The sequence below is a fragment of the Strix uralensis genome, chromosome 16 (genome assembly GCF_047716275.1).
Source record: "Strix uralensis isolate ZFMK-TIS-50842 chromosome 16, bStrUra1, whole genome shotgun sequence".
Classification (NCBI taxonomy): domain Eukaryota; kingdom Metazoa; phylum Chordata; class Aves; order Strigiformes; family Strigidae; genus Strix; species Strix uralensis.
The window spans coordinates 14052704-14074450 of NC_133987.1; the positions used below are offsets into that span (position 1 = coordinate 14052704).

The window sequence follows — 21747 nt, forward strand, 5'->3', positions numbered from 1 at the left end:
TTGTCACCAACTGCTGGCTCACCAGCCCCCACAAACCACTTTCATTCTTGTTTTGTACAAACAAAAGAAAACCTTATTCACTAACTAAATAATTGTATAGGTTGGTTTGCTTGCCTTTTTTTTTAATTCACTCAAGTTTTTCATCTTTCTACAAAGGAAAAAAAAAGCCACCCCACACTCAAATCCTTAGGAAACTGCTGCTGCAGTTCTGGGGATACAAGGTCACCAAGAGCATTAGAAACATTCTGAAGCAGCTAATCTTAAAATAGGTAAGACCAAGCAAACCTTGAGAAATTCCCAGTGCTCCATATACTCCCAGTCTGACATTTGTGTACTGCTGTGTCCCATTGATAACAGGATCATCTGTCCATAAACTTAGCCAGTAGTTGGAAGACAGGGAGGCTATATGATTACACATAAAGAGGAAAATGCTCAAGAAAGAGATAAAGAGTCCAATTGCTTTCATGTACTCCCAGTACACTGTTGCCTTTACCTAAAGAGAGAAGAAGGGGGGGGGGGGGAAAAAAATATTCATTTTGCAGATAAAAGTTTCAAAACCAGCAATTCCCCCTTCTTCAACCCCTATTTAAAGTCAATATCCCTGCATCAGGCCATAAAAACACAACAGTTGCACTCTAGAGAGACACTGCTTGGGAACACAAGCTGCAAAGTGTTCTATGGAGATGTGCCAAACCAGATATCCCTCCAGGGCAGTCACACACCATCTTTCCCCTGTCTTCTATGGAAAGGGAAGGGTAGGGAGAGCACTGCCTGAAATAACACAGAGCATCAGTGGCTGAGCCAGAAACTTCACTGAGGAGTTCCAGCTTTTGACTCTTTTTACCACAAGATTATATAGCCTTTAATGAAATCCTTGCTCCACATAGCTTGTATCCTATGATCTATCTTTAACCAGAGGATTCAAGCAACACTGCTAGGAGGTGTAACTGCCATTTTCCCAGGAACCTCACCCTCTGGTTTCTCAGAAAGCCCTGGGTATCCTGGGATTAGATGCTTGTGTCTACAGTGGAAACTTGGCTTAAATTCATCTGAGTCAATTCCAGCTCCTTACGCTGAAGGGCAGATTTCATTAGGTCACCTAATTTGTCACAACCTCTCTCCAAGAAATAGCTGCAAGGTTTTCAAGTCTTCTTTTAAACTTTGATGTGGTCAGGCCCATCATCTTAAAAACAGAAGTTTAGGTGTCAGCACTCTTTCTGCATGCAAAACTGGGGCTCAGCTTTGGGAGCAGAGAGAACAGCAACACTTCCACGAAGTACTACACAACAATCAGCAAGTCCAAGAATCCACTCAGACCTCTCTCACCCCAGTTAGATGGCCTTTGGAAGGTATTTTCTTCTGAACCCTGTGGATTTTTCTGAAATTGAAAAAGAGTGCAGGAAGTGGGAACAGGAGACCTTACCCTCCCAGTCTTCGCTGTGTCAGCCTCCGTCAGCTTCCAGGAATTCTTTTCAGCAAGCGGCTTCTGCAGCTCTGCTGTGCTGCTCTGGTGCTGTGTCTTCCCAGTGTCTCTGCTGTATGTTGAAGAGTTACTGAGTTGCCTGTTTGAAGACATTTATTTTTCAGTCTTGATACAGGCCAGGTGTTTATTTCATAAATAGACTTCAACAGTCCACAGCTCCAAGTCAGTGGTTACATTACTCTGGTGATAATCAATCTCCTAACCAGTCAGGCCAGTGGTTACTACTGCTTCTCTCCTCCCCTTACAGTGCGCTTCTAATCCTCCCTGATGGCATCAGTTCTCAAGTATCCATCGTCAGATACAAGTAACAGGCTAGCCAGTCAAAGAAGTCTTAGTTGAGCAATCAAACTCCAGAAAGAAAAATGCTTGGTGATCATCAACATCAGCATTTACAAACCCTATCATACAGTGCAGCTGCCAGAGTGCAAAAGGGTACCCACACTGGCATCAAAATGGGCAACTGCACTCCCAGACACTGATTAGCTTCCAGAAATACAGTATCTCTAGAGCACAAGAATAAGGCACAGTGAGATTGATTTGGGGAAGGTGTAATTAGAGGGATTGCCTTTGGGCTCTCTCAAGCATAATAGCAGCTGTACTAGGTCAGACTAAAGGTCCACTTAGCACTTCACCCCACCTGAGAGCAGTCAAACAGAAGCCATGGGAAAGCATATGAAAGCTGGACTAGCCAATACATACTCACCCTTTCATGGGAGCCAAACACCAAATTACTGTTTGTCCACGACTGAGTAACAGGGCAGAAGGGGGAGGGGGGGCGGGGTAGGAGAAAAAACACACCTATGCATCAACTTTCCAGGGGCTTCATTCACAAGGGCTCCATTTTCTATTGGCTTTCCTTCCTTTCCAGATGGACTGTTTGTATCTGGGGATGGGTGTGAAAAAGTAAACATGAAAATGGTAAGCAAAAAGTTATCAAGGTTCCTTTTTAATCCTAAATGCCAGGAGCAGTCCTAATGTGCAAACAAAGCAGGGAACACAAGTAAGTGCATATACTGACAGATAACCAACAGGTGAACAACCAGTCTCACCCGCAACAGGACTAGCTGCCAAGACAGTAAACATTTATTTTTCTATTTTTCTACCAAATGTAGGTCAGTAATAATAATGTAATATAATTACAAGGACATATTTAATGTTAAAGCATGCAATACCAAGTGACACCATGACTCACTCTGTGGGGGAAAAAAAACCCTACAATCCAACCACTCCTTTTCAAACCACATCTTTTACACAGTTAGCTATAAATTATTTTCATTATATACTGTAATGAGAAGGCATTCTAGTAAATGATGGAGTGAAGCTGTAAGAAGAGAAAGCATGTGCTATTAACTTTGAGCCTTCCTGCAAAATTAAGCAGGAAGCAACATGCAAACGACTGGTGTTTTTAAGCAACCTCAGGAATCACTTTAATTTAAGCAAGAGATCTTTCTACTAATGTCACTCAAAAAAAAAAGTTTTGTTATCCCACTTGTAACAAGATTCAGCCAACACTAAAAAATTGTCTAAAATGCTTCACAAAACCTGTCAGCTTGAAATATTTCTTGGAGTAATTTAATTCAGTGTAATACAGTGCCATGAGTAAAACATCTAGGTTCAAGTTGTACCATCATTTTCCTAATACAAACCAGATGACTGACTCCTAAAAAACTGTCAATTAGATGGAACTCTATTCTCAAGTATGAAAGTTAATTCAGAATTAGTATCAAAAAATAATTTTGCATTTTAAAAGGTTTGTGCAAACAAAAAAGCCCACCTGCATCTATTCAAAAGATATGTGGGAAAATTTGGGTAGATCTAGAGTCTGAAGTTTTCATGTTTTTATACTAAAACAAGACATAGGCATAAAACAGTTCATCAGTACATCAAGCGTAGACTGCTTGAACATAAAGCTGTTCCCTCCTGTGTCTGCAAACTGAACATTGGTTCATTACTCCAAAAACCCAAAGCTAAACTCTTCAGTGTGGTCTAGAAACAGAAAAAAGCAGAAAATGTGGAAGAGTGAAGAGTTCAATGATTTAGTTCTTATATTTATACGAAAGAGAGCAAACCAATATGGGACTGCTGGTTATTTTAAGCACTTGACAGCATTTCTTTTGAAAGGCTCCCATACGAAAACCAGCAAGCATTCCAGCATCGTAGTGCTTTAGAGCATCACTGAAGTTCTAAACCCACACAAACAAAACTGCAAATAAACCATCCTGCCCTAACAGCTCTTAAAGTTGATTTTGTGTTGTAGGCTACAAAGATTTCCTTCTTATACCGCATCTACCTCCTGAGAAGGAAAAATGCTCAAGATCGCCATAGCAAATCTGGCATGTGCACATAGAGTATAAGCTCACTAATGAAGACTCTTGAAAAATGTGTCCAGAAATGATAGAAGGGAACAGCCGCAAGTGCTGAATACACATATGAGAGCAAAGAGGACCTTCAGGGCTGAATCCTGAACAATGCCTCTCTAGGTACACTCAGAACACTCCGAAGTCCAGCATGCATCTTTAAAGTTTATTTAAAACTTCCTCATGGAAGTGTTTCAGATTAAAAGTTGCTGCTGATGAGTTATTTACAAGCCGACACAGCAACTGTTGCAGTCACACAAACAAGGACCATGCAAACCAAGCAGACACCTTCTATTGGGCAGACAAAATTCTTCTAGTAATGACTCAGTCTCTTGTAAATGAACTGCAGCTACTCATATAACTCCAACACAAGCAGTAATATAAAGCCACATGGCAAAAAACCAATTACCTGTTTCCAGAGGTTGAATCACTCCTTCTAATGAAGTATCTGAGTCTAAAAGTATATATAATTAACTTTTTCCAGAACACACTCAACCATTTTCAATCTTTACAAACACATCCAAGTATCACAACCTAAACCACAAAAGCATAAATGCCCAAGACAGGATCAAATTCGCTGAAATGGACTTCTTTTTAATCCCAAGCCTCATACACAGTAAAAAAAGACAACCTTGAGGAAAAAGAAAAAAATCCAAGTCAGATGGCTACAAGTGAATGACCAAGAAACTTTGTTTCCTTCAAGATAGCACTAATGAAGACATAATAAAAAAATTTAAAGTGGCCTCCTATTGACAATGACAGAAGAACCTCCCTATGTACACAGAACTACCATACATATTTTCCCCAGGGTTGGGGAAGAGACTTCATTCAAGAATCTTAAGAGACTCCCAGACCTTAACATTAAAGATGCAAAGCATCGTGTTCTCAGAATGGCAACTTTCGTCCACATGGCTACGTCTCTGCTCCCCCAGCTCTGCTCTTCTGCCTTACTTTAGTCATGCAACTGCAGCGAGAGGAGATGACCTGTGGTAGCACTGTGTAGTCCACAGTCATCATCGTGCATAGACAGATTACTAAGAAATAGTGAGATACTTCACTCTTCCAAGCATCTTGATACTTTAACAGCACTCATCTTGAACCAATATTTGCTTCTGCCATTTGGGGCAGAGGCTGCAAGTAGCTTTTACTTCAGGAGAGAAAAAGGGAAGAGTTGAATTTTCCTAAAAGTAAAATTAATTTAAGAGAAAATCAGATTATTTCCTGACACGGACAGGTATTTGCTGAATTACCACTCAGTCCACTAGAACAACATTTGAAAAAGAGCCAACACATCTCAATATGAAACTTTTGCCTTCCAAGGAGTCAGAAAGGAAAGAAGCACCCAGCCTACAGGCATCATAGAAGCTATCTTAACCATCCAACGTTGCCAAGAAGCTTAACGCAGCCTCACGTTAGAAAGAAGCAGTCACCAAATACAGGTCTTCTGGGCTTTACGGGCAGACAGTGTTGATTGTGAAGGCACAGCATTTTACCCTGTAGATATGAAACCCCAGCCCATAACGCAGAATTAATTTTTATTATGAAATACACACTACTACCTAGTGTATAATACAGAGTTATTCAGCAAGGAAGCCATCTGCCTTTCAAATTCAGCACTTTAAAAATAAATCTAACTTTATTTTTTTGCTGCTGCAATTGGGAACCAATTTCTACAGAGGACAAGCAAGGCCCTGCAACTTACTCCTGTACCATATTGTAACAGGACAACAGCTGGAATTTGGGGAATTAAGTCCATAAAATTTAAGAAAAAACATTCAAATTGAATAGCTACAAGTGACAGATCAAGACACTTCCTTTCAAGATATGTAGATTGTTCAACTAAACCCTACAGTCCAGACCCTTACCAGCTCTCAGAGTATTTTTACTGCCCTTTCCCTCCAAACCAAAACTGAGTAAGTCTGTTGTGCTGACAATTCTCATAAAAATGAGCTGAGTAGCCACTGAAAGGTCTTTCAGCTTTTTATCTGACTGCAAAGTCACAGATCCAAATACTAGGGAAACAGCCATCTGAAGCACAGCCCACACAATGTAAAGCAGATTTAGAATTACTAATTGTGCTGTACATCTCTATCTTTCAGGCACTGCAGTCAAGGCCAAAGATGAACCAGACAGTTAAAAAAGCATTTCAACCTTACAGTGCAGTTGCACTTCTGTGGAGCCAATTTCACTCCCCACAAACACTAAAAATAGCTCCAGGATTTTCAAGGACAAACCAAAGTTTATGCTGAAGTCATCTGCAAAATACAGCAAAACCCCAACTTGTTACAACAAAAATTAACATCTGCTGCATTAGTTTATATGTGAAGGAAATATAAGGACGTAATCCTGAAGTAATTATTTGCTATCTCTACAGCAAAAGGTATTGTAGCAACAGCTACAAGTCCAGGCGGGGGGAGACACAGGACAACACCAAAAAAGAAATACGTTTACAGGAGTCAAGGGCAGATCTGTGACTCCAGAGCAATCTGTACAGGCAGGAGTAGTACTGGCACCAGCAAATCAGCCACACTACATGCCAGAGAATGGAAAGACTGCTAAAAGCAAGAGGGATTTGGATGCTTTTTATACAACCTGATAGGTTATTTTACATGTAGTTCCAGTTACTTTGGAGAAGATAATACACAGTAGACACAGTAAGGCATCCATTTCATGTACCCACAGCTGAAAGCAGCAGCACTGCACATTGTGCTCCCTGTGGCTAAGCAGCTTCTGCTGCCACCTTTGTTGCTGCCTTCTGCATCAAGTAGGATGCTGGAGAAGGGGGAGCTCACATCTCCCCTCTGAGCCATCCCGCAGACTCACATGGGGGTAGCTTTCTTGAGTGGGTAGTTTTCCCATACAGAGAACACCACGAAGCTGAGGATGGGAGAGGCAGCAGTACAGCACACAGACAGCAGGAATCCCAATGGGAGAGGACTGGGAAGCAATGAGGAGCAGACTCACAACCAAACCTCAGAGGCTGGGTAGGAGGAGAGGCTTTACTACCCTTGCAGAAGCAGGACGTATTGCAGCCAGAAAGCACCAATCCACAGTTTTCTGTTTTGCTCCAGATTAAGTGTTTTCAGGCTGCCAACATGTGGCTTCAGACATAAGGGAGCCTCCCTTTTAAAGTGGGCATGCACATCCTCTCCAGCTAGCTCAGGCTGACTCCCATCACAGATTACTCTGTGTTTATCCAAGAACCTGTGATTTTTAATAATATTTAGTGATCTTTTACACATCTGATAAATATTAATATTATCCCTGTGAATCAGACAAATAATGCCCCTATTTTTCACCTTTTACCATTGGCAGAAGATCACTCGACCAAAACAGAAATGTCTGCTGCAAATAGGCCAGCGCTATGATAGAACAATCTTCTCCAAATCACCAGGGTCATACTGAAGTTAAAAGTGCCTTTTATTAGACAACTGCAGAGAAGCACGGCAAAAGATAAAACACTGTCTCACTTTCCAAAAGAAGATTCAGTATTTAAACAGAAAAGTAAAGTAACTTAGTTTAAGGTAAAGGACTTCAAAACCTACCATGCACTTGGAAATGGGAAGAGACAAAGGCTAAAAGAATAAGTCTATTAAAGGAGGCAAATCTTTGTACAAGTCAACTTGTTAACTTCCTAGGGAAGCACAGAGAAAGTTAATTTGTCTCCGGAAGTCTTGCACACTGAAGAAGACTGCAACAAGTCTGACTGTGCCCAAAGTAGCTATAGAAGCACCTACAGAAAATACACAGAAGTTAGCCTGATTCTGCTTCCATAAAATCTCTTCCCACAGTGCTTTTCACAGTGGGAAACCCCACTCACAGAACACTCTACAGTGTCCACCCAAACCAGCATCCCAGTCTGTAGAATGACAACTGAGACATATCAAGAGACCCTTCCAAGAGAAGAGGCAGCCTACAGCAGGGCATCCTGACCTTGAGCCTCAGCTCGACACATCACCCCCCAGACCAACTCCCCATCAGGGATGGCTGGATGCATGAGAGGGAGCCAGGAGAAGATGCCACCTTGTACATCCAGGAAACAAACTCTGCTGTTCGCAGCCTCCAGGCTGGCAACACAGACTGTCCTTGAATAGTAGAGGGCAGCTTCAGAGAACAAGGCTCACAGTCCTCACACAAGGAACTTTTAGATGAATATGAGGAGCCTTGCCAAAGGCAACCATTCAACACCTCTTTAACACTTCACAGCTTCATCAGTACAGCTAAAGAAGGCAAAACAGAAATGGTACCACAGACAGGCATGTGAGTAGACTCAAAATGTCTTGTTTTCACTCTAGGGAATGGGTGGGAATCAAGGGTTTTCCAAAGGAAGATGAAGGGAAAAAAAGTGGGCTTAATCCCTTCCTTGTTCTGGAGAGCCTGCTCTGCAGCACTCACCAGCACCATTTGCTACCTAACAGGCCTCAAGCATGCACCAACAACTTAAACCCAGTAAGCACAGTGCAAGCACTCCTCATACTTTTTGGCATGACCATATGGAAGCGTGTCAGGAAACCACCACAGGCAAGCTGCTGAAGAAAACAGGCTGGAGACAAGAGGTTAAGTTCCCTTGTTAAAATTCAATAGTGCAACAGCCTGCAGGTAATAAAAAAAAAAATAAAAAAAATCTATAGTTCTCTATCAGTGCAGTTCTACAGCTGCTTTGTAAAGCAGAAGGAGGAGTCAGGGACATCACCTAGAAAAAGGAGCTGCTTCTTCCTCCTCCCCAACCCCAGAGGAATTCACAGCATAAAGATGATGCATCCTAATAAAGCACAGGAAGGGTGTATAAACCCCCGCTGGCCTTTACTTGATCTCACAACCATCTGAATTTTGCTCTAAGAGGAATTTTACCACAGATCTGCTCCACATTTTCCTAAATTTTAAGAAAGAAGGTGCATTTAATCTCACAACCTTCAATGCCCTCAAGAAATAAGCACCTCTACCTATAGGTATATCACAAGAACTAGTAATTTCTTTTAACTTTCCTTGCACTACTAACATTACTCCCTTAGCATGGCACACATAAGCTTATCTCAAGAGATTTTATTTGTAAGCTTACCACTGTTCTCCATGCTCTGTTCAGCATTAGCATATGTACGAAGAAATTCAGCAAAAGCCCCATCTTGCTTCAGCAGCTCTTGGTAGGAGCCCATCTCAGAAATTTCTCCGTCAGACATTACCAGAATTGTATCCATTTGAGGCAGATAGTTGATTGCATGGGTTACCAAAACCCGTGTCTAGATAACAAAAAAAAAAGTTTTTCCAACATCTCAAATTAGTACATACAATGGTTGAACTACTGCTCTTGTTGCTTGAATTCTGTGTATAATACAGTAATAACTGTGGACAGGCATGCAGGATTTTTAAGAAAAAATACTGTCCTTGTCTTGATTTTTTCATCAAAGAATTCTGATTTACAGAAACAAGAGCACATTTCAATACAGAAACTCAGTGTTTTACAGAAGTCCTCTAAAAATCTCAGAAGGATCCCTTCATTTTTTTAGATGTTTGAAACAAAAGTCTGAATATGCAACTTGACAAACTTGCAATCATTTGAACTCAGCAAAGAAAAACAAATCATTCTCTAGAGACAAGTATCTTATTATGACATACTTTATTTTTCAGGATTCCTTTTGGTCCAATAACTTTCTCAAAAATATGTTTCCCAACATGAGCATCAACAGCTGATAAAGGATCATCAAATAAATAGACATCTGCATTACAGTAAACCGCCCGAGCAAGACTGACTCGCTGTTTCTGTCCTCCAGACAAATTCACACCCTGGGGAAACAAGAAAATATGATCCTTTATTTACAGCTGAAAAGACATGTCTCGCTACAGTTTGTAGAAGACATGTCATACGTGGTTTATGCAAATTAAAGAAATTTAAGTATTGTATGAACAGATCTCCATGATGAGTAATTTCACTACCACAATAGCATAAGCAATCACAGTCAAAATCCTCTTGGAAGGAAGCACATCTATTAAGTTCTCAGTGAGGCACTACTCAAAAAAAAGCAATTGTAAAGCAATTAACCCAGACCGACCTACCTCACTCTGTACATTCAGAGGCTACTCTTCTTCTCGGTTGTATTTCTGCAGTGCTGCCTCTGATTTAATAAACTCTGTTCACACTCTAAAATTTGGTTGGCCTGCTGACCAGTAAGGAAGATAAAGCTGCACCCTTTACTGAATCTGGGGCTGTCAGTTGGCAGCTATACCCCACCTATAACTAGTCAGCAGGCAAAGCACATATCCCTACATATCCCTGTCTTCTGGAGAACATCAGCTTAGTAGAACACCAAGCTGGTTACATACCATACCCTGCCAGCCACGTGGTTAGGGGACACCCGGTGCTGCTCCCATAGCAGAGCACCACAACATCTACGCAAGTTTCTAAATCCCACACCACACATACTTTTGTAACCAAGGGCCAGTTTTGGGGTTTGGTTTTGGGGGCTTGGGGGAGGGGGTGTGTGGTTTGCTTGTTTTAAATAAAGCTGAAGTGTTCAGAAGATTCTTCTCTTGTTTCCATACATTTTTCTGCACTATGATCATGGCAACTTAGAGACAATTAAAAACTGTCATTGCAAGATGCTTTTGCATTTGTAATTGAGGACAGGTTTCCTCCCCTTTGAGGCTTAAAGACAAGGAAAACATGCTGTTCACATTTGCCTCTTATTCTAGAAGATTTCTACTCTGAATGTTTTGAATTCAATACAACTTTATCTTAAAGTAGAATAGAAGTCATACGGCCTTAACTACAATACTACTGTTACAGTAGAGTGGATATTTAAATACCTTTTCTCCTATTTCTGTTTTGTCTCCTGTAGGAAGAATCTCTATATCAGGCAGCAGCGCACAAGCCTCAATCACACGCTTATACCGGCTCTCATTCATCTCCCTTCCAAAGATAACATTATCTTCCAGAGTTGCATTTTGGACCCAGGCTTGCTGAGGAACGTAGGCTACTGAGCCCTGCAAGAAAAATAAAGTTCCTTATTCAGTACTTTAGACTAAAAGACTGCACACAAAGTCAAAGCACAGCAGGGCTTTGTGAGGCAGGCAGTGCTAATCACCTCACAAATTGCCTATGGTCATTTCAAAACTGCACAAAGTAATTCTTGGACTACCATCTCCTCCAAAATGTTATTTTTATAATCCTCTCTACAAGTGAATGTAACAAAGTGTGTTGGTGGAAAATTAAGGACTTCAAACAAAATATGATTGTCTAACGTAAACTTGGAGGGAACATTTGTTTAGAGAGTATGTTTGCACAATTACTGAATGTCAAAAGTCATTAGTTCTTTCATACAGTTATAAATTATGTTCTGCATCAAACAATTTAATCTGGAATGCAAGTGTTTAACAAATGCATCCCTGCCAAGAGATTTCTGCAGGAAGTAGGGGAAGCAGTTTTTATATAAAAGTCACTTCAAAGGAAGAGACTGAGCTACTGCAAAGTATTTTGCTTTGAAGATTAGTTCTGCCTTCTCTTTCTGCACAAATAATCAGTGATTCAGATATCATCTACTTTATTTTCCCAGAATTCTGGAGATGAACAAATGTGCATTCTTTTAAATGCAACATATTTGTTTTGCTCTTAAAATAATTCTCTTTCCATACATTATAGCAGCAGCAAAATCCAAAACAAGGAATTTTTACTTATTTACTTACTTACAAGTCATTTCTTCTCTGTGAGGTCTGTGCAATTCTGATGTCTAAGAAAGTACAAACTACAACAGCAGCTTTTCCCGTGTTTGTGTACCTAGGTGTACCTTTTCTCCTTGTAACCGTCTGATGTCTAAGAAGGTACGAACCAATACTGCTCTTCCTCAGGCTGAGTATGTATAATAGGGTCTCCCCATCTCATACCTGGCTGCCAACAAGACTCACCAGAATACTTCTCTTTGAGACCTCCATCATTGTGTCTATTCAGCTAAATCTGAAACCAACAAATTTAGGAGTTGTTGGGTGGAGGCTTAATTACAGAGCGAAGGCTAAGGCATATATATGGCTTGCCAGGAAATCAGGCTAAAAAACACATTAATTTGAAAGGCTGTCTCTTCCCCTCTTCACACCATTTGGAAATCCAGAATCCCTCTGGCAATATCCACAAATATCCGAACAATTCTTCAGACACATCACACCTTGACAACCACGTAGCCTTCCTTTTTGTCCATTTCCCCCAGTAATGCAGACAGCAGTGAAGACTTTCCACAGCCAACTTGACCAACAACAGCTACCAAGGAGCCTTCAGGAACAGTGAAATTAATGCTGAAATAAAGTGTACATAATTCAGCTTGCTTGCTGGCACATCCCAGTAGTTAAAACATTCTGCTGAACAGCCCATATAAAGCCAGATGCAATGTGAACACTCACAGCAAATGCTGACATAGCACTGAAACTTTAACTGTTTAAAAATGCAAACCTCTCATTCAGAAAGCACCCAGCTATACTTAGCACATAGCATCTTAATATCCAATTAGTCAAAAGGGGAAGAAAGAAAAAAAAAAAAGCACTGTGACACAACCTGTCCCAACATCTCTCTCAAATGTTCTGTGAACACATATAAATACCAATGGATACTTCCCAAACCACATCCTTGTCCCAAAGAATATCCAGTGTAAGGCCCAAGAAAGAGCAGCCAAGATTAAGGAAGGGGACAGGGCACAGGGAAGACAGCTTGTAGCTGCATCATCCCAGTTACTTTGTTAGTCATACCATATTCAAGGCTCTTCACGGGTTTTCTCCAGCATGGGAATCAAGGATGGCTACAGTTCAGTGAGAATGGTATTTTAAAAGGAAGACTCTGAGAACATAGCGCAAACATGAGGGACTAGGGATAACTACGAGGGGCTGATCTGGCTGCATCCTCTAGATGGAGCTCAGTCCATCTGCAGCGCAGAGCAAGAGCCTGAAGTTTCTGAGGCTTTCTCTCCTCCCATTATAACTCTTGTTACTCCCCTTTATGCATTCCATACATACAACGTACTTTGTAAATTCCTCTAGTTCATGAAACCACAGTTTAAAAAGAAGATACAGAACAGGATTTCATTTGTCCTCCTGTTCCTTTAAAGCAACAAACTCTTCTGCATATAGATTTTATAACTCAAATACAGATCATTTATCATGCAGCAAGATTATGGAACAGAACAAAGGCTACTAATTCTTACCTGTTCAGTGAAGGAGGATCATTTTTGGACCAGCTAAACGTTGCATTCTTTACAACAATGCATCCTTCAGCTGACAAATAGAAAATTCATATTTATAGAAGTGCCAATACAAGCAGCTAAATTGTATGCTCTGGATTATGCCACAGAAGTCAATCTAAGCACACACAGGAAGAGGTATAAAGCTACTTTTCCAGCAGAACAACCACCCAATGCTTACCAAAAGCTAGTGTTCTGTTTTTACTGAGTTTATCAAGACAGCAAAGGTTCTCAGGTTACACTTATTCAGTGGAGGTACATGAATGTCAACTATACAGAGATCCCGACTTACTCAGCTGCATCTTCCTTTATCCAGCAACTGCACTGCAGCACTGCAAAGTTAATTCAGGAAACTAGCAGCCTCAATCTGACTCGTGCTTCAGTGGAAGCATCAGCTAAACTGTCTCTTCTATGTGTGAAGCCAAGTTACTAGAAAAATGATAGGGCAAAATAAATCAAACTACCAAATAAAATAACTTTGACTAAAAATACAGTTCAGTGAAATGTCACATGGTACTGGCATCTGTAGATTTTTAGTGACAACTCAAAATATACCACTCCTAATTCAACTATGCAATAAATACTTTGCCTAGGTAAATATTTACATTAGTATGCAAGTACAACCCATTATGGACTCAAAAAAAACCCCAAAAAACCCCCCAAAAGTGCCACACAAAACCCTACACATGCATGGTTATCAGCTGAGAAAGGGGCAGAGATTCCCAAAATGAAGATAGAGAGAAAAAAAAAATACAGTAGATGACTGCTTATTGGAAAGTCAAGTGACTAAAATGATACAGAACTCAGCTAACCACCATGAGAGGGAGTGATGAGGATTTCACTATCTTTCTAAAAAGGAAGTAAGAAAAATCATTTAGACATGATTGATGGAGTTAAAGCCAAGGTTTTTTTTGCAAGAAAAAGGGCATTAGTTTTTCAGTAAATCTGTCTTCATGCTTCTGTATCTCCTACACAGCTCTATATAACCGGACCAGCAACACTAGATAGAGTGGGAGTGACGCTGGGAATAACACTCTTTGCACAGAACAGAAGGTAGAGGCATTTGCCAGAACTGAGATTTATCCTTTCTCCTTCAAGAGTGCTGAAGTGTTACATGATTGTTCTCCAAAATGTTGGGGTTTGGCACAGCATTGATTCTGTTAACTGCCCACAAATTTCAAATGGCTACACTTAATACATTCTAACAAGTAGTTTTTGAAGTGACCGTCTGTGTTTGGATGCAACCATTCTGTAGTTTGGACACAGGAGTTGGGTAGAGGATAGATTACCTGAGAAGGTGGTAGAAACTTTATATAATTTTCATTTTACAAACTTCCTTCTCTGCTTTCTAGCTAAAATTTATCAGTGAAATCCACCAAAATGCATCAAATTTGTTACAGAAAGCGAAAGAAACACTGTGAAGCCACCCAAAACTTGCACATGCTGATTTTCAACAGGAAAAGAAACTCACCCTCTGTGATGGGACCCCTGATTATGCTGTCTGGATCTAACTCTTCATGAGACAGGAACACCCTAAGGCGCTTCAAGGAGACACTGGCCTGCATGGGAAAGGATGCAAAACTATCTTATACTTTGCTCATTACATTTAAGAGCTTGTTGATTTGCACCACATATACACTACATTGTTATTATGCACTCCTAATCCCTCCTTAAATCCATTGCAGTTTCTTGGATAGTCATCAAACTCGCAATTCCTGAATCACAAGAAATATAATTGATTTCAGGAACACCCATCCACCATAAGTGGGATTGATAATTTTGCTTGCACAGCACTTAACACACAGGAAATGCATAACTCCCTTTTTGAGGTGACTGAATTTCACCAGTGAACATTCTCTAAATACAGGAATGTAATCTTTCAGCCCAGTGGTTACTTCTGCACAGAAACACCTGTTAATGACTGGAGTCTTACTTCTACTATGCTGCTGATAACCATAGGAAGCATGTTCAATGGAAACCTGAGGATGTTGAATAATGCTAGGGAAACAAATGCCTTCTGAGCATCCAATACATTCTTCTTGTCTATTGTGACGTACACAGCAAACGTGGACAAGGCAACCTGAAACAAAGTGTAATGGCTACAGTTAGGATGACTTTTTCTAAAGCCACTAACCTAGGAGTCACACAGTCTGACAACTGGAATCAAAGGTCTACAAATCAAAGAGACTAATGTTCTGGTAACTTCCTTGTTCATTGTAACACTTTTTGTAAAACAAACATTTGATTTAAATCAATTGTAAAAAGAAGTCAATGACTCCTCTTAGAGAGGTGTCAAGTGCTCACTTTCTTCACATGGCAAGGGTGAAACCACAAATGTCCCAGGCTATTTGTGGTCACACTGCAGAAGGGGAGCAACGACCAGTCTTTCTTGCTGCTCTCTCTCAGTTTTAGGGCACTCCCCGTGGTACCCTGGTACCAATAACATATATAGACAGAGAAGTCAGAAACACCCTAATGCTAACCCATTTTTTATTTTGTAGAGACTACCCCAACCCTAGATTGCCAAGTACAGCCTACTGTACAGATTTCCAAGTACAGCCCATGGGCAGATTGTTTTCCAAGAAACTTGAAATGCTACGGCATTACACAGATGAAGCCTTATAGTGCCTAAACAGTTCACAACAGTTCAGCTTAAGATCTATGCTGAACAAGAAAATGACATTGAACCATTTTTATCATCAATCATAAGGTATAAAAATATCTTTTAAAAAAATCCATATATCTCTTTACATTTTTTTAAAATGTGTTGATTAAATTATAGTAAAATTAAAATAAACTAAGTAAAACCAAATGTTCACTTTCAGATCTTCCCCTCACAGTGTTTTCTTCCGTGGTACCAACACTCATACCTCAGTATATCACAAGATCCAGCAACTCTTCCCCACAGATTGCCACTTAAAACAAGAAATCAAGGTAGGCTAACCTTTAGCATTCCCCCTCCCACAAAACTTGAAACAATTAGCCCAAATGCCTAAGGATCAGTCTCATCTAAGCACAGCATCGAACAAAGACATTAGTATTTCTGTTAAAAATCTGACTGCTGTGAAGACATGCATTGTTCTTCATACAGCGGCTGACTCAGCTGTGCCTGGTACAGTAGCTTGTTTGTACAATCCCTGGTCTGGACAACCATATCCCAGGGAGAAAGCCATCCCACAGAGATCAAAAACAAGACAGGGTCCAAAGAATAACCTCAAAGCAGCACGTCTGCACTCTTGTGTTACCAGCAATTAGTCTGAAATACAGCCTTATCAGCACACACAGCAGTAGGGGAGGTACTGCAAAATGAATAGTTTCCTGACACCATTATTAAACAATGTTTTAAAGAGCCCTGGCCATGGAAACAGGAGGAGTAGAGGAAATAAAGAGTTTTGCATGCCAGAAGTGCTTTCAAGTAGGCACTTACAATAATTCTTTAATCAGAAGAACGTATTTGAAAGAACAAAAATCTGAGAAGCAAGATGTTAAACTGCAGCCTTGCACTTCGAGCAGTACCGTCTCTGCCCCAGTGGCAAACCCCCTACGGGGTAGAACCACTGGCACACATTTACAGTGTGCACTGAAACAGAGCAACTCATCAGGCAAATTTGTCTTCTCAGACTGCACATAACAGCATTAAGAAGTCTACCTGCAGAGTTTTATTTAGAAACTTCATGTAATAATGTATTTATATTAAAACCATCTTAGACTTCTTTTAGAAAAGCATTCACTTAAGAATGCAGCTGATGTTTCCTACCCAGGGCACTGCTTCTTCTGCCTTTCATCATGCCCAAAACATAATGTAAACATTACAAATGTTTGTGGGGAAGGAATCTGAGACTGGAAAGTACACTTAAACACCTTCAACTGGAACAGCACATATTTTATCCTAATGTAGTCATGGCTTTTATTTGCTTCTGCAGACAAAAGCAATGGTCCCTTATTCTAATAGGGTCTGAAGCAATTTTTATGTGATCTCACCCTTCTCTCCCTTTTATTAGTTTAAATGTAAGCTAACCACAAACACAGTGAGGATGTTTCACATATCAAGAATATTTTTTTTTTTTTAAATAAGAACTTGAAGCAATCCCAGGGTACACAATGGCTTTACCTCTCCACACTGTTCTTAAACAGATGCTGGGAGAACACAGGCCAGCAGTACGCCTGGTGCACAGTGTCCCATTCAATCAAGTACTCTCATCTAAGGACTTGCTGCTCTCAAAGATGCTGAAATAAGGTAAGTTCTACTCTTGTCAGCCACAGCTATCACCTGGAGGGTACTATACACATTAGTAATATCTTCTAAATCTGACAGTACATTTAATCTTCGGTTCCTTAAGTACACCACCAAAAGTAGAGGGGGATGCAGAGGAGGTTTTTGTTTTTAAGTCCTTCAGCCATTAACTTCTAGAATATATCCAACTTGTATGTTACTAAGTTTCAAAGAAAAGAGTAGTGCCTTTTCATAGAGAAGTGGAGACATAAGTGTTCAATTTCCCACTGCTGTGGACAATTTCCCACCACTGTGGAGGGCATTCTGACTCTTCCATTCATTAAAAAAACAAAACAAGTTCTCAAGCATTGCCTTGGAAAGTGTGATCCCAAAAAGGAGAGCAAACTTCTAGATTTGTTTCACTTACCAAAAAAGGAGCACAAACCCAAGTGAAGGTTGCCATTGCAGCAAGATAAGCAGATTTTTTTAGGACTTTGAGTTCTTTCTGTCTGATGTCTAATACCTTCTCTCTGAAGGCTAATTCCCAAGCATAAAGTTTCAGAACTTTAATCCCATTGAGAATTTCATTCATCAGCTTAATTCTGTTGTCTTTGCTCTTCATTTGAGCCACCTAAAAACAACATTGCAAAAAGTAATTAGCAGAGCACAATACTTGGCAGAGCCACAAAGTTTTGAGCTTTGTATTTTGCAATGGCAAAATTTACCTCATTATCATCAAAAGCTTACTAGCTTCCCAAGCAGGAAATCTGAGATGCTATCTGAACAAACAAATATGCAGAACTAACAAGATGTTTTAAACCAATTGAAAGAATGCTTCATGCAACTAAAAATCCAAACCAAGATCAAAACAATTGTGTCACTGGTTTAAGTGGGATCAACTCCGCATCAGGGAGCCCTGGGACTCAGGTTCCTCCTAGGTACAATACACAGTTAAAAAATAAGCCATTATAACCAAGCTTCAGTGATGTGCAGTTTGCATCTAACCTTAAACCAAACTTGGTTTTACTTCATTTTCAGCGCTATCAATGGCTTTGTGATGGTGCACTAAGGCAAAAAGCTTTCATTCAGCCATGAGAAGAAAGTCCGTTCTTCAGAAGTATCCATCTTCATGAAGTATTTCAATGAGGGCAGTGCAAAGCTGAAAGATATTCTGACTCAGCAGTAGGCAGAGTCAGTAGACTGCAGCAGTACAGTTGCCACCAGTGGCAGTGTGGCTGTGACAGGCTAGATATCCCTACTTCTCCCATGTAGGAGCCAAATGCTGTGTTGTATTTTGATGACTACCTAGAGCTAAAAGGTTTCATTTAAATAAATCAATTTCCTCTGACATATGGTAAATTCAGTTAGCAGTGAAGTCTGTACCAGAAAGCACATGGTGGGACTGTTGGAAGTAGTTTCTGCAATAGAAAACATGACAGTTTAAGTCTACTTACGTGCAGTCTCTGTAACAAACTGATCCCCTCTAAAAATCAACTAGGCATCAAGAACAGTCAACAACTAAGACTTCTCCCACCTCATCCCTCCGGGGGGGGGGGGGGGGGGGGGGGGGGGAAGACACCAAAAAACACCAAACCAAGAACAAACCACACACACCTCCCCAACACTGCAGCCACCATCTGGGAAATGTATTTCACTCATTAAGGTTCATCAGGCAGACAGTAGTTTATGTTTGCACTTCAGTTCTTAGACATCAAGTTAAAAACTAAACTAATCCCAATCCAATCACTGGGTATTTCTAGAAGCTGGCTAACCTGTTACCTTGGTCCTAACTACTGCAAAATTTTTAGATCGTTATGTACAGATATGCTGTAAGGCTGAAAAATACATGAGTTTGCTTATTCTGCATATACAACATCTGTGACCTTTCTTTCCCTTTTCTTTAAGGGTTAAATAGAGGAAGGGAACAAAAATTTAAAAGGCCAAACCTCAGGAACAGGTCAAAGAACAAAACATGTTTCTTAAAAGCACTCTGTCACACATATAAAGGTTCTAACCTGGTAGGTTTTTGTCTTCATTGCCATCACAGCATTTATCGGAACCAGAAGGATCATGACAGCCACACCTGCCAGCACTGAAGGACCTAAATTCTGAAAAGAACTCAATTGTAAACATTCATTCAAACTAATTTTTTTAGATCTTGTGTCAAGCCACTGCATATGCTGCAGAAAAGCATTCCAAAATAGCTTTTCAACGTCATCTTCCATTTTCAAGAACAGCTTGGGGGAAGAAGAGGGGGATCAAATACGGGCTTGGGTTGATGTTTATGTGCTTTGATTTTTGAAACAAATATACATATATAGCCCCCATATAGAGAGGTATATATAGATAGAGTTCAGTATCTCTCTCTATACACATATACAGAGATATTCTAATGTTTTCCAGCTTTTGCTGGTTTGTCTGTTCTTCTGAAGTAGAGACCCATGCAGGGAGTGACTTCTTGGGGAATATTTCTGATTCTTGGGGAATTTTTCTGTCAAGCTTTCTCACTGACAGGGAGAATGGGGAAGAGTCAGCCTGGTGACTGTCTGGACTAGATCTCTCATGCAGTGACTCTCAGAGTGCAGAACCAAGACCGCTTTTCTTTAGATCAAGTGACAAGTGAGATACTATAGGTGCTGCAGTCCCCCAAAAGGTAGTAGCTCCCATCTGCATCCTCCCCCATGCACTCAGATGTGCAAATTAAGAACCTCCTGCCTTCCTTCTTGACAGCAGTGACAAAAGCAGCTCTGAACGGCTTCTAAACAAGCAGCATTTTCTCCCCACTGCTGTAAACCCTCCAGTGGTCTGAACAAAAGCCGTCTGTAGTCATGACCACAGGAATCAAAGTCAAAACAGGAAACAACACACAATACTCACCTGCCACAGTAAGTACAGTGCTAATATCACCTGGAGAGGTGCAGACCAAATCATGTTGATATAGGTAGCCAAGTCCATGAATCTCTGAGCATCCACAGACATTAGATTCACAATCTCACCCACAGTAGAAGTCTTTCTAGCAGAATTTGTGATAACAAGTGCCTAGATGCAGATTAAAAATAAAAAACAATTATGGCAACATGAAGGAAAACTTACTCATTTGCATTTTCTCCACAGAATTCAATTACTTTGCAGAGTTTAATCTTCAAAATTACAAGCAACCCTTTTCCTGCTTCATATTCTGTTTACCCTGCACAAAATGCAAGTTGTATAGTTTGAAGCAAGCAGCTGGGTTTAAACTAATAGAGAATTCAAGACAACAAGCAGTCTTTGGGGTTAGGGTTGGTTGGTTGGTGGTTTTATTGTTTGCAGGGAGATATTGTTTGATTGTTTTGTTTTTTAGTGTAAGAAGCAGAATCTTCACTTTCTGTCACACATTTTTCCAACACAGAGCAATCAGTCCATAGCTTTCTACAATCACAGAATCATTCAGGTTGGAAAAGACCCTTGGGATCATGGAGTCCAACCATCAGCCCTACTCTACAAAGTTCTCCCCTACACCATATCCACCAGCATCTCATCCAAACGACCCTTAAACACATCCAGGGATGGTGACTCCACCACCTCCCTGGGCAGCCATTTCCACTCTCTGACCACTCTTTCTGTGAAAAATTTTTTCCTAATGTCCAGTCTAAACCTCCCCTGTTGCAGTCTAAAGCCATTCCCTCTTGTTCTATCGCTAATTACCTGTGAGAAGAGACCAGCACCAACCTCTCTACAATGTCCTCTCAGGTAGTTGTAGAGAGTGATGAGGTCTCCCCTCAGCCTTCTCCTCCTCAAACTAAACAGTCCCAGCTCCTTCAATCGCTCCTCACAGGATTTATTCTCCAGGCCCTTCACCAGCTTCGTTGCCCTCCTCTGCACTGGCTCCAGCACCTCGATATCCCTCTCGTATTGAGGTGCCCAAAACTGGACACAATACTCAACGTGTGGCCTCACCAGTGCAGAGCACAGGGGGACTATCACCTCCCTACTTCTGCTGGTCACACTATTTCTAATACAAGCCAGGATGTCCTTGGCTTTCTTGGCCACCTGGGCACACTGCCAGCTCATGTTCAGCTGCTTGTGAATCAGAACCCCCAGATTCTTTTCTTCCAGACAGCTCCAGCCACACCTCCCCAAGCCTGTAGCCATGCAGGGGGTTGTTGTGGCCCAAGTGCAGGACCTGGCACTTGGCCTTGTTGAAACTCATCCCGTTAACATTGGCCACCGATCCAATCTATCCAAGTCTCTCTGCAGTGCCTCCCTATCTTCATGCAGATCGACATTCCTGCTCAACTTGGTGTCATCTGCAAATTTACTGATGATACACTCTATGTCCTTATCAAGATCATCAATAAGGATGTTAAACAGAAATGGTCCCAACACCGAGCCCTGAGGAACACCACTTGTGACCGGCCTCCAGCTGGATTTAACTCCATTGACCACCACTCTCTGGGACCATCCATCCATCCAGTGCTTGATCCAGCAGACCGTTCCCTCATC

At 40.8% G+C, this 21747-nt stretch overlaps 1 protein-coding gene across 11 annotated transcripts in view; it reads right to left on the bottom strand.

Moving 5' to 3' along the window:
- The window catches only part of LOC141950530 (multidrug resistance-associated protein 1), a 59132-nt gene that overhangs the window by 11440 nt on the left and 25945 nt on the right, over positions 1-21747 (bottom strand). For 7 of the 11 annotated variants that reach the window (XM_074885473.1, XM_074885471.1, XM_074885469.1 and 4 more), the window contains exons 11-24: positions 20143-20304; positions 19281-19373; positions 17693-17896; positions 14986-15132; positions 14524-14611; positions 13017-13086; positions 11991-12117; positions 10642-10818; positions 9454-9621; positions 8900-9077; positions 4250-4294; positions 2282-2366; positions 1424-1562; positions 286-493 (exon numbers count right to left, since the gene is read on the bottom strand). In XM_074885473.1, the coding sequence (XP_074741574.1) occupies positions 286-493; positions 1424-1562; positions 2282-2366; positions 4250-4294; positions 8900-9077; positions 9454-9621; positions 10642-10818; positions 11991-12117; positions 13017-13086; positions 14524-14611; positions 14986-15132; positions 17693-17896; positions 19281-19373; positions 20143-20304 (1891 nt within the window). Of the gene's footprint in view, positions 1-285; positions 494-1423; positions 1563-2281; positions 2367-4249; positions 4295-8899; positions 9078-9453; positions 9622-10641; positions 10819-11736; positions 11786-11990; positions 12118-13016; positions 13087-14523; positions 14612-14985; positions 15133-17692; positions 17897-19280; positions 19374-20142; positions 20305-21747 lie in introns of those variants that run through there. The other 4 variants (XM_074885477.1, XM_074885472.1, XM_074885478.1 and 1 more) reach the window with 4 other exon arrangements.